Source organism: Psammomys obesus, unplaced genomic scaffold, assembly GCF_907164565.1.
Source record: "Psammomys obesus unplaced genomic scaffold, mPsaObe1.curated_primary_1811, whole genome shotgun sequence".
Lineage (NCBI taxonomy): Eukaryota > Metazoa > Chordata > Mammalia > Rodentia > Muridae > Psammomys > Psammomys obesus.
The window spans coordinates 3706887-3720638 of record NW_026587216.1 but is presented as its reverse complement, the minus strand read 5'-3'; the positions used below and the strand labels follow the sequence as shown (position 1 = coordinate 3720638).

The 13752-nt window shown below is 44.5% G+C and overlaps 1 protein-coding gene across 2 annotated transcripts in view; it reads right to left on the bottom strand.

Annotated features, from left to right (window-relative positions):
- The window catches only part of Plpp1 (phospholipid phosphatase 1), a 61854-nt gene extending 48320 nt beyond the window's left edge, over positions 1-13534 (bottom strand). The window contains exon 1 of one of the 2 annotated variants that reach the window (XM_055603503.1): positions 13171-13534. In XM_055603503.1, the coding sequence (XP_055459478.1) occupies positions 13171-13228 (58 nt within the window). In that variant the 5' untranslated portion in view covers positions 13229-13534. The remainder of the gene's footprint in view (positions 1-13170) is intronic. The other variant, XM_055603504.1, reaches the window with a different exon arrangement.
- Between the last annotated feature and the right edge of the window lie 218 nt (positions 13535-13752).

Genomic DNA, 13752 nt, shown 5'->3' with positions numbered 1-13752 from the left:
CTGTTGGTTCTTTGCCCCCACATTGTGACGGACATGCTGTGTGAGAACATAAGCTCCTTTTGATACAGGCAGCAGTCCCCTGACATTCAGACTAGACTGGAACTGTGGTTTCTTTGTCTCAAGTCCACCTGTATGGACTACTGCAATACAGTTGGTGGTAGACTGACTGTCCTTCTGCAGGGTGCCTCATGGACCACCATGACCCTGGGACAGGCAAGGCAGGCAGTATCTTCAATATGCTTTACATATGACTAATTGAAGCAGGCATATGATTCTGGCCATGAAGATCACAGGGAATAGTACAGGCAAGACCAAAATCTAACTTCTAAATCTGGCTTTTCATATTTAATCATATTTTTAACTCTTTAATAGTCTACATTCAATGGCAGCACTTGGGATTTCACAGTTTTAATACAGATAACCACCACTAGCTACAAAATCACCAGTACATAACCTGACTAACAAGCTTGATAACATCAAAGAAATCTTTTCTCCAAATAGGCCATTGTTGGGTCAGATGCCGACAATATTTGGGAAGCAGCACACTTAACATCTGTATCTTACCTATGTCTTCAGAGAAAAACAATTACAACAAATATCTCTTCCCTCTGCTCCTGGGTAACCAAATCAAATTGGGATGTCATTTGTAAGTGTTTCTGACTTAATAGAAATTTGTGAATTTTAATTATATATAATCATATATCTAATGCCCTCTCTGCGTTATCCCAGAACCCTAGTAGTGAGTATGTCTGTGCTGGTTTGATAAGGTATGGCCCCCAAAGATTCATGTATTTGAATACTTGGCCATAAGGAGTGACACTATTTGGAGGTGTGGCCTTATTAGAGGAGGTGTGGCTTTATTAGATGAAGTATGTCACTGTGGACGTGGGGCTTTGAGGACACACACACATATATATGATACATATAATGCATATATATGTATATATACACACATATATACATATACATACAAATATAAACATATACATACACATAAACATATACATGTATGTATGCATATGTGCATATATACATGTACGTACATGTATATATATATGCATGCATGCATATTCAAACTCTGCCCGGTGTGAAACAAATCCAGTCTCCTCCTGGCTGCCTTTAGATCAAGATGTAGAACTCTTGGCTCCTCCAGCACCATGTCTGCCTGAAAGCTGCCATGCTGCCCGCCATGTTGATAATGAACTAAACCTCTGAAACTGTAAGCTAGCCCCCATCAAATGTTTTCCTTGAGTTGCCTTGGTCATCGTGTCTCTTCACAACAATAAAACCCTAACTAAGACAATGACTGTTGTATGCATCCTTTCCTTGAGCTCATACTGACCACAAGAAGTTATACAGGCAACTAGCAGTTTAGCATGGTCAACCGAAAATTTCAGTTAGCTCTTGACCAGCTTTTTATTCCTGCTTCTAGTTTGCTGTTCTCTCTCAACCCATGCACATTCACTAGTTATCTGACCTGTAAGCTGTGAGACTACTGCTCACCCACAAATATAAACAGATTGACAATGAAGATCTGATTTCAGGAACAAACAAGAAATAGTCCAAACAAGACCTGTGTGGTAGCCTATACCTGTAACCTCAATGCTTTGAAAGCAGAGGCAGGAAGAGTTGGCATTCACAGACCATTTCAGCTACAACACCCTGTTTTTAAAAGTGGGGAGGACTTCCCAAGGTAATCCAGGGATCAGGAACTGAAATGGACCAAGTAAATGAAGGGCATCTCCCCCGACCCCCTTTTTGATTTTTCAAGACTATTTCTCTGTGTAGCCTTGGCTGTCCTGGAACTCAATCTGTAGACGACGCAGGCCTCAAACTCAAAGAGAACAGTCTGTCTCTGCCTCCCAAGTGCTGGAGTTAAAGGCAAGAACCACTGCCCATTCTGAAGAGCATCTTCAATGCTGCTGAAATTGTGGTTAGGGCTGTAGTTCAGTGGTACTTGACTGACACACATGAGACTCTGGGTTTCCCTCTCTCTCTCCCCCTCCCTCTTTTGTCCCTCCCTCTCCCTCTCTCCTCTCTCTTTCTCTCATACACACACATACAAACACAGAGAGAAAAAGAGAGAATGAGATTAAATTGTAATTAGAACTACATTCAACAGTATTCCAAAATAAAACTCACTAGCAAAGGCAATCACATTTAAATACCATGTGTCAGTGATAAAAAAAAAAAACAACAACAATTGGTTGATTAGCTTAATAATGATAATGATTAGAATTACAACACTGAGTGCCTACTCTAGGCCAAGTCTAAGCTAAACATGTCACAAACATCATCTTACACATGATCTCATCTTACTTCACAGCAATATGAGGAAGGCACTGGGAGCATCACCCTTTTCCTCATTAGATGAGGAAATTCTGGAGGAGCTAGCACGACCTGCCCAGTATCACAGTAACAGATGGAGCTAGAGTTTTATAAGAACGGCTGACTCAAAAGTATTTTCACATCTTAGAAGAGTAGCTGACTCGCCCATTCATTCATATGACAAACATCTGAATGCCTAATGTGTACCGCATACCTTCTAAGTATCTTTAATAACACAGTGTATGTGGATTGGTTTCCTGAATTTTCTACACGATCCATAACTCGGCACTATTCAAAAGTAATGCTCCCGAAGCCTCCATTACCTCTGCCACAAAGAAGAATACTGGTCTAGGGAAAATTAACTCTAAACCCAAGCAGATTTTTTGAATGAAGCCTCTCTCCTCTTACAAGGCTGCATGCAGCACCTGAGGATGGAGACTTTGTTTCACTCACTCTGCGGTCTCAGTGTAAAGATTCCTCTCAGTGTAAAGATTCGTCATATAGTACTACCACAATTTTCTTGCGAGTCTTTGTTCCATAATAAGCAAGAACCTGTCAGAACCCATGAGCTTTAATATCCCAATCATTTTTGCATTCCCAGTAATAAAACAAAGCCACTACTATATACTTCACAGTTGTGTCATGTTACAGGAATTTATGCAAAACATGTACCAAAAACAAATCACAGGCTATCAATAAATAATGGTTCCATCCTCATTTACCTCTCCAGTAGTACAAGCAGCCAACCCGTCTCTCCTGCTGTGGATGTAACTGAATTCAAACAGCAAAGCGAAACCCAGCTTAAGAAGCTGCCAATTCAAGACTTTTCCCGCTACCCTTCTCCTATATGCCATTTTCCTAGACACCTCACCCAGAAAAAGACTCTAGCGACATTTCCAAGAACTGCCAACACAGGGCTAAACCACGAGGTTCTAACTCTGTCTGCCAGAATGCCTTACTCTGAACACTACGCATGATTCACTTGGAATACAGGAAGGGCAAAGGCTCTTCCTTTCCTGTGAGAACTCAGAAGGAATGCCTACAACAACAATTGCTCTTGAAGAAAAAAGGCTACAGGAATGCCACTGAACAGGGCAAATTAGCTGCATCCTTCAATTACATCCCAACTAGTTACCTCACTGCTAACTCTTCATAGCTATTACAAGTCTGAATTGTGAAAATTAAGGTGCCTGTTTTTAGACAGCAGAGTCATGCTCAAAATATGGAAAGCAGACACCGACTCTGAAACCACATAACCAATCACGGCAAAACAATCATAAAATATTTGGGCCACCTATAGTATTCATTATTTTTAGTTAGCCAAATAACCCCCCAATTTATTTACTACTCAGCACAACTTATCCCGAATCTGAGCCAGTCAATCGCTATCCAAAAGTCACAATCCTCACAAGTACACTTCCATTTACTGACGCACACCATTGACCGCTGGGCTGCCCTGGCTCAGTTTCCCAACTGCCCATGATGCACAGAGAGCAGATGGCCAAGCCAGTCAGCCACCCTGAGTAAGCTGTTGAGAAACTGCTCGGCCTACTCAGGCCCAGCAAGCACTAAGTCAGTGTTCCTATGTTCTGCAAGCACTAAGTCAGTGTTCCTATGTTCTATGCTAAGATTACGAACTGTGCAGAAGAGGGCTCAGGGTTAAAGCACTTCCCTAGGTTACACAGGTTCACGCAGGGAAGCGTGGTGGGGTGTGTAGATGCGTGTGGTGATTCAACCACACTGGCCTCCCCCACCCAGTGGAAAAAGCCTGTTCATCTGATTAAACAAGAATAAAATAAAATAAGCTACTTGTGGACAATTTCAGAGTACAAGGAGAACACCAGCTTGGTTTAAGTGATGGCTGACAGACATCTCCTTGCTGGTGCCCCGCCTTCTCTGTGGACCACAGCCGTATACCCAGAAGCCTGCTAGCTTACTACGGGGACCTGCAACACTGGCTTTTTACCTGATACAGCCTGTTGTGCCTGCAGCCCGCAATAACAACATTTCAGGTTTTACAGAGAAAAGCCCCAAAGGAGAGGGTGTGAAATTAAAAAACAAAACCACTTTTAAGTTTGAGGCAAATTCCCATGGTCATCCACTGCCATGATGCACTCCAAAATGCCATAGCAATGCCGTAACTGGCCAGACGCCTCTTTCCTACTTTAAAATGCCCTTTCCCTCCTTTGGGCCTCACCACCTGCTCTTCCCTGTGCTAAGCATCAGCCCGATGGTGCCTCCATGGGCAATTCATTTTCATCTCAATGTAATTTTCTCTCATCTCAAATATCCCTTCCTCAGATAAGCCATCCCCCCAAAGCCTCACTGGTGTGTTCCTCTTTTAATTCTTCCACAACCTCTACAAAACACTGTCACATATTGGCACAGAGAACCCACCTTTCTTACACTGGTGCTTTCAGCTCCCAGGACTGTATTAAGCGCTTATGTGCAATTAGTAAATTCAATGAAAAATGACATAGACTCAAGTACTTTTCGAAACGTAATGCTAGATTTGTATAACATAAGAGAACTTCAGGTTAACATATGTCAAAATAAACATCTGTAAAACAAGGGTAAGCCCGCTGTGGTGGCACATACCCAAGATCCCAACATTTAGGAGGCAGAAGCAGGATGAGGAGGAGTAAAGGCCAGCTTTCGGCTATAAGGCAAGTTTGAGGGGAAGAAGGAGGGAAGAAAGGAGTACAAATGAAAGAGAGAGGAGAAAGAAAAAGCGTCAGTGAGAGAAAGGCAGCGGAGTAAAGAGACAGGTCAGTTAGTGAGGTGCCTGCCATGCAAATGTTAGGCCCTCAGAAAACTCTAGCACCTAAGTTTAAAATGGAACCAGACGGGCAAGCCTATAATCCCTGCACTGGGGAAGCGAAAACAGGAGGCTCTTTCAAGTTTGCAGGACCAGGTCCCCATAAAGAACCTATCTCCAAACAGAAGGCTCCTGAGGGCACCACTGAGGCTGACCTTTGGCATGCACATGCACACGCATGCACACACTCACACACTCACACTCACACACACAGCACATATGCTCACGAAAAAAGACAAGAAAGGGGAAAGGAGAGGAGGAGAGGATCCTGCACAACTGTTTCTTTGCTGCCTATTATAGAGAGAAATGCAAATTGTAGAATGCATATAAATGAGGTGGGGCAGGTCTCAGGCTTTTGTGTTCGAGAGGTAGAAGGCTCAGGAGTTCAAGGCCATCCCTGGTTACACAGTTCAAGGCCAGCCTGGACTCCATGAAATCCTGCCTCAAAAAAGAGGACAGACACTACATACAAATGAGAATGGACAATTACAGCTGTTCAAAAAAAAAAAAAAAAATCTTAGGACTCTTAGCTCATTTTTTTTTTAACATGCAGAACAACCATTCCAAGACTTAAGCAGTAAAAATAGTAAGGATATAACTAGTTCTCTTTTTCTTGAATAAGGTGAAATTTAAGACCTCTCACTGTATACAGTAACGAGTTTTCCACTTGCTCAATTACACCAAAACTACACAGATCGGTTTCCATCTTGCCTGGAATTACTGTTACATATATATGGGTTTACAGATAACTGATAAAACACTAGATCTCAAAAGCATTCCATGAGCTCTCAGGGAAAGGTTTTAAAGTCTGTATTTCTATCCCTAATAAAAAACTAGGTGATGTTACTTCTACTAATTATTGTGTTACAGGTGCAAGAATTACAGGGAATTATTTTCCTCAACATATTTAGAGAGAAGCGCAAGGTACTTCTCTATGTCATTTACATACTGACTCATTTAAATTTCACGAAAGAGATATAAGTAGGTTATTGTAAATTATACAGCTAAGGAGACACAGGTACTCAGAGAGAATACTCCCAAAGTCACATAGTTAATAAACTAAAGAGAAAGAATTTGAATTGAGAGAGTATACGGCCAAAGTCCACTGCTAGAACGCACTGTTTCTAATGTGCTAAAGGAAAAAATACAGATTTTAAAGGGAAAGTCATTCCCAATTCTAGACTTCTTACAGTTACGGAAAAAAACTAAAAGCAAAGCAAAACTCTGCCTGAGCCATTTAGACTTTAAAAACCTAATGGTTGAAAGAAAAAAGGCAGGAGAAAAGAAGGAAGTTGGGAGGGATGAAGAACAATGGGGCTGTGGCCAGCTTGGCAGAATGTTCCTGGTGTGCAGGAAGCCCTGGGTTTGACTCCAAGCCCAAGCCCCTCACAAAACCAGGCACAGTGATGCATCCCTGAATGCCAGCACTCGGGAGACACATGCAGTACTCAGAAGGTCTAGGTCATCTTGAGCTAGCAAGTTCAAAGCCAGCCTGGGTTACACGAGACCCTTTTTTTTTTTTTTTTTTTTTTTCTTTTTTTTTAAACTGAAAAAGAGAAAAAACAAGAACATTTCTTTCAAGGCAAGGAAGCCCGAAAGCTTCTTGCAACCACCATGAATAACCTCCAGAAAGTAAATGCTGTTTTTGAAAAGAAAATAAAGCAAAGTGGCACTTGAACAATCAGTCCCTGATCAGCTTACTGTGCAGACATGTGTCCTCAAGCCCACATGCTAGTGAGGTGGCTCAGTCCGTAAAAGTACTTGCCAAGCAAATCTGACAACTTGAGTTCAATTCCCAGAACCTACACAGGACAGGAAGGAGAAAACAGCCTGCTCAAAGTTAGTCTATGAAAACCATGCACACGCAAAAACAATTTTTAAAAATCCAAATTCTTTTCCACAAAAGTTGAAACTACACACTCTGCTAGCGAGCCCGCCTGACTAGTGTTTGCTCCCCTATGCTACCAACATCTCAGCATCTCCATCTCCTAGCAAATATCAACAACTTCATATTTAAATAGCAAAAGGCCAGTTTTTAAGATCAGAGCAATTCCCCAAACATCTCAGACTCTTCAGTAGAGCTCTGCCAAAAATTACTAAATGAGAATGGGATTAATAAGATTCATAACACATCTTTGAGTTTCCAAAAGGATGTAATGCAGAGAGAATCTAAAAGAAGAATTCAGTTCATAAAACATATATGAGAAAGTGCTCTACACATTTCCATGCTGGAGTCCAAGCAGGCCACATTCAAGGTGAAAGTCAATGCGGCTGCATGGAACCAGGCAGGGCAGCAGAGCAGCGGTCCCCTCCAGCCTCCACTTTTGCTTCAAACTACTCATCTGACAGAAGAAAAAGCACGATCTTGATCTGACACAAGAACACGAAACTTGACAAACTTTTGTTCATCTTCTGAAGTTTTTTTGTTGTTGTTTTGTTTTTTTCTCTCCAGATACTAGAAACAATGAGACAAGTTAAAGAAACAAACCCAGGAAACTTTCATGAGAAGCAAAAGAAATGGCCTTAACTGAAGCATGTACCTACCTACTCAGCTGCTAGCCAATGTATGAAATAAGTGAATGAATCAATCAAATTTAGAAGAGAAGAAGGTACAAAAAAAGGCTGAGACTAGGAAGCCCAACTATTTCCGTGTTTTTTATTTTGTTTTGTTCTGCTTCTTAAAGCAACCCATCCTGAGGATTAGTAAAGGGATCGCTCGTTAGGGTATATATTAACAGGGGTAAAAAGATGTCAGCATTATGTGATGACATCAGACATCACTATTAAGGTAACAAGTAACAAGGATTTCAAAACTACCTACTGTTGGTAGCCAATGTTTCTGCCATCAAATTTTATTCTACACCTACTGACTATGTTTTGGCATAATGATGCTTTTTCTGGAGCATGATAAGGAAACCTGAATTCTCCTCCCAATAAAGCCAACATGAGGTGGCACCCGGGGAGAGCGCGATGTCTCAGGGGTTAAGAGCACTTGCTCTTTTGGAGGACCAAGCTAGAGTCCCAGCACCTACACAATGGCTCACAACCCTCTGTTCCAGAGACTACGACCCTATCTTATGGACCCTATGGGCATTGTACACACAGTGCACATTAACTCAAAAAGCCTCTCTCTCTCTCCCTCTCTCTCTCTGTGTGTGTGTGTCTGTCTGTCTGTCTCTGTCTCACACATACACACACTAAATAGATATAGGAATAAACCTTTTTTAAAAGGAAAAAGCCAAAAAAAGCCACAGCAAAAAAGAAGAAGAAGAAGAAGAAGAAGAAGAAGAAGAAGAAGAAGAAGAAAGAAAGAAAAGAAAAAGAAGAAGAAGAAGAAGAAGAAGAAGAAGAAGAAGAAGAAAGAAAGAAAGAAAAGAAAAGAAAAGAAAAAGCCAGCACTAACCCAAGAGTTCCTCCCACATCTGCTATCAAAGATAGCTGTAACTGGGGACCAGTGCAAAAAGGAAAACGTTCTACCTTCTGGTTTGGACACAGATGGGTATTATCTGTAGGATCCTGGCCGAAACAACAAAACCAAACCAAACAAACAAAAAACCCAGCACACTCAAATGATACAGTCAAGATGAGGGAGCCATAGGAAGGATCTGGAGAGAGCAGTTAGGGATGGTGGTATGTCCTCAGGGAGCAACATCAGGAAGCCATTATCATTTCTAAGTCTAAGGTCCATGGAGCACAGAAGGCATTATAAAGTGGTCACCACACAGCAAAATAAACACACAAAAGGCAGGCTTTGCCAGGTCCACCTAAATCTTCTGGATATCACAGATGCTTGAGTCCCTACTGCCCTAGATCAAATTGAAAATGGGTAGAAAAAAATGCAAAAGCAATGCTAGGCAACTCCCTGCATTTCCATATCTCTTAAGAATAAGCAGATAAGCCATTTCTCTCTAATGGTCTAGCTCTAAGACAAGGTCCTTCTCTGTGGGCAAAGGGCACCATGTCTGCATTAGTACGCTTAGCGTGATAAACACCTTGTTTGTTTCTCCTTCATTAGACTCTGAGCTTCTTTGGGGAAGGGACTGTCCTACTTACCTTTATACCCCCAGCATTCACACAAGGTACAAAAGTCACTCCTCAGTGTGCACTGAATCAGTGAAGGGGCTCTGTGGCTAAAATACAGAGTGACCCTTAGTGATTAAACAGAGAGTTATATTCAGGACATAGTATAATACTGGACTAAAACAGCCACTTTTATACCAGCTCTCCATTGTTCTTTACATAGTAGCTTTCCATATGTGTTCAGGCGATTGTGGACGGCCTGAACAACAGTTCTAGAATCACTGATCCAAAGAACAAGAGCAAGACAAAGTGTAGTGGCACCTGTCTTTAATCCCAGCACTTAAAAGCCAGAAGCAGGTAGGTCTCTTGAGTTCAAGGTCAGCCTGGTCCACACACTGGGTTCCAAAGCCAGCCACAACTACACAGTGAGACTCTGTCTATAAATAAATAAGAAAGCGGACAATTTCAGACAGAGATCAATGATAGGCTTGTCAAATCAAAGACTCAAAAGAACCAGAAGATGACATGAATCCATTTCATTTCACAAGATCATATATATATATAATATCTTCTTCCAAAAATTTACTGAATCCACTGAAGGAGCTAAAGATTTAGATTTGCATACAGAAGAATAGAGATTATTTAGAAAAAAACACACATGAACACATACACACATGTTTAATGATCACTTCAAAAGATGTCACCATGGGTAAAAATCATAAAGTACTTGTGTAACAAAATCACGTAACATCATCACATTAAAATGGGTATACAGAGTGATGTTGGGGTAGTCATTAACAGAATATGGAATATATTCACATTATAATTATGAATCACTTTCACGTAATCTATACTTAGGAAGCGCTTACTCATCTTTCTGCCGGTGTAGTGAACTCTTACATTTAGATGCTCCACAGAAAAGGAGAAAAAGTTTGAGCTAGGCTGAAAGCGCTCCTGAAGGAAACACAATTTTAGGCTGCCAATCTCTGGCTGCTGGGATGGTGAATAAATCCCAAATTCAGTACAATCCTTAAACTCCCCTCGAAAGGGTAACTTTACTATAAAAACCTGTCTTCCAAAAGTTAATATGTTTTGTATTGTTGTTTACCTTAGTGTTAATTGTGAGAGTAGATGTTTTACATCTAATTACATTTTGTTAGTATCTAATTAAAATAAGTAGGTTACTTTCCACCTAGGAAAAGAGAAATCTGGGCTATCTTGACAATATACTGAACTACTTTAAAAAAAATAAAAAAAACTTCAGCAGCATCACAAGAAAAAACAGTAATAAACAGGTAAAACAACATTATTCACATAGAGCTGGAGAGATGGCTCAACCATTAAGAGCACTGACTGTTCTTCCAAAGAACCAGGTTCATTTCCCAGCACCTACATGGCAGCTCAGAACTGTCTGTAACTCCAGTTCCAGGGGATCTGACACCCTCACCCAGACATGCATGCAGACAAAACACTAATACACATAAAATTAAAATAAATACTCATTTGTTTTAAAAAGATTCAGATAGATGAAGTATCTTTTTTAAAAAGCAAACTTAATGTGGAGTCCCTCAAAAGAGCTTTTCTTCAAATCACCATGGCTGGATACAGTGGCTCGTGCCTATACCCAACACTTCAGAGATCGATACAAGAGGGCTGGCAGAAGGTCAAATCCAGCCTGGGCCACACAGTAAGTTCTAGATCAACCTGAGCTGCAGGCCCATGATTAAAAAATAAATAAATAAAATAAAAATCCAAGAGGTATGGGGAAGACACTAAATACTGTCAATGCCTTAAGGGTATCATATTCCTGACCTGTGATGGATCATGTTGAAAATAGAGGCCACCAGAAAATATAATTCATAAAATTGCACTGCATATGTCTTCCCACTATGCGCGATCTTCGTCAGTTTGTTTGCTCAATACTGAGATTCACTCTGTAGACTAGGCTGACCTGAACTCACTACATAGCCCAGATTATCCTCTCTAACACATCACAATCTTTTTATTTTAACCATCTGAGTGAAGGGATCACAAGCGAAAGACAGGACACCAAGCTCAGGAATTTCCTGCTACTGGGCTGCCTCTCCCAGCCTTGACAAGAAGGTTTGTGGCTAGTCTTACTGTATGGTATTATGCTGTGTTCAGTGAATGTACCTGGAGGGTCTGCTCTTTTCTGAAGGGAAAGGAAAGAGGAGTGGATCTGAGAGAGAAAGGAGGTGGGAGTGACTGGAAGGGGAACTGGGAGGAACGGGGGAAAGGAAACTGTAGTCGGGGTGTACCGAAACAAAATTAATTATTAATTTAAAAAAGTATAACTCTGCCGTATGGCTTCATGTTAATAGCTTAGCTGTGGCTCCCTATGTACACTGTTTCAACCCTCCTAATCGCTGTTTGGTTCATAGGTAGAACATGCCAACAGTCCCAACACTCTGGGGGTTGAGGAAGAAAAGGACAAAAGTTCATACCAGGCTGCACAGCAAGACCGTGTCCATAAAGAAGGAAAGGAAGAAGGGAGAGAAGGAAGAAAAAAGAGAAAGGGAAAAACCCTCTATAAGCTAGTATGTCCTAACATCTGAAAAGCTGTTTCTACAAAGACTTTTTGTTTGGTGACTCGGGCTCTCCCTAGGTAGCCCAGACTGGACTTGAACATTATCCTGACCCCACCTCACAGTGCCTGGGTTACAGGTCACCACACTCTCCCTATGGGCTGTTCGAAGACTGAATCCACTGCGAGACTACAAAGGGTACGGGGGAAGTCCTGGTAAATGAACAGGCTGCACAGATTAAAAAAGAAATCTTTAAGAAAATGCATTTTTTAAAAAGGTACCGAAATTTTAACAAACTGAGGAGAGATAGGCACCTAAAAGGTGAGGCTGGAAGCAGGAGAGAAGGATAATCACGAACTGCTAGATTAAAGCCTGGGGCAACTGCCTACCTATGAGAAGCCATTATGCAGATGTGTATCTAGGATGCAAAAGCCACTAGACTTGAGAACGCAACAGAACTACGTCGATTTCTTAATCCAGAGTCCCCAGCAGCCAAACCTCCACTAGAGTACAATACAATTGGGTACAATTACCTGACCCAATGGTCTACAATACAAGCACCTGACACAATACAGAAAAAAGGCGAAGGCCACTCCTTCCTACGTCTATCCCTAGACTTCAGTTTGGTTTGGTTTGGTGGGGAGCGGGGGGGCTTTTTGTTTTTACTGAAAAAAAAAAAAAAACAAAAAACAAAAAACAACAACTGGCGATGAAAGACTCCAAAATAACGTCAACTTTACTGTAGCTAAAGGAGGGTCTTTAACTCCTCGCCAGGCTGTCCCAGGAGACAGAAAGCGCACACTAACGCCAGGGCTGCGCGAGGAGGAAACAGCAGGACTCCTACCGGGGGGGGGGGGGGGGGGGGGGGGGGCGGGGGGAAACAAGCCTCTCCAGACCTCGCCAGGCAGAAACCTGGCATCCTCATCCCCTCTCGCAACCTGACAATTTACAACCTGGCGACGCCTTCTAATTAGGAACGTTCTCAACCTTTTATAGGCGAAAAAGCTTCTAAAGCGCCTCTCACGAGTGCGACGAGCCGGGCACCGAAGCCCGCCCGCTGCGGAGAACCCGGGGCGCATCAGCGCACGGCCAGCTGCGACCCGCAGCGTTCTCCGCACCGGTGCAGAGGGGAAGGACAGCGGGCCGGGAGGGCAGAGGGTGACAGGCACAGGCGACAGGAGCGGCCAAGCAGGGCTGGACTGGGCGCGCGCCCCGGAGGGAGGACAGGCAGGGGGAAGCCGGCGCGGGAGCCGGGGGGCGCCGGATGCAAGAAGCGGGGGGTCCCCCAGGGTGCGCAAGCGGGCCCCCCCGGCCCCCCCCCCCCCCCCCACGCAGGCGCGCGCGCCGGGCACACCCACCCCGCACCGGGCGCGCGGCCCCGCACCCCGCCCGCCCCCACGTCCCCCCAACCCCCGCCCCCCACGCCCGGAAGACCCCCGGGCCGCCGCGCCTACGTACCCAGCAACACGCACAGCACATCGAGGGCCACGTACGGCAGCCGCGTCCTGTCGAACATGGTCACCGGCCGGACGGGTGTCACGCTCCGCTGCCGGCGACGGTTGGAGCAGACCGCGGCGGTTCGGATACCTGATTCCCGAGGAGTCCCGCCCTCGGGATGGCGGCCGCCTCCAGGGGACCGTGCCTCCTCCGCCGCGGAGAGGGCCCGGCCGTGCTGTCACGGAGGGCTGCGGTGCCCCGGACCTTCCCCGTCCCCGCTCGCCCGCCCCAGGCGCTCGCTCGCCGCGGCCTCACGCCCTCCGCCGCCGGGTGCCCTCTCCAGCAGGCGGGGCGTGCGGACGCGAGCTTTAAGGATGAGGACCCGAGGGGGTGGGGGGGAAAGGGGTAGGGACTGGGGCCGCGGCTCCTCCCGCCCGGGCGCGCTCCCGGAGCCGGTGCGCGCGGCCTCGCGGGCCGAGGGCGCGCGGGGGCGGCGGGGGGGCGGAGTCGGGGGAACCCCGGGCCGGGCGCGCGCAGCCAATCGGCGCCGTCGGCCCCGCCCACCGGCTTGCGGGCCCCGCCCCTCCCGGCGGGCCCGGGTTG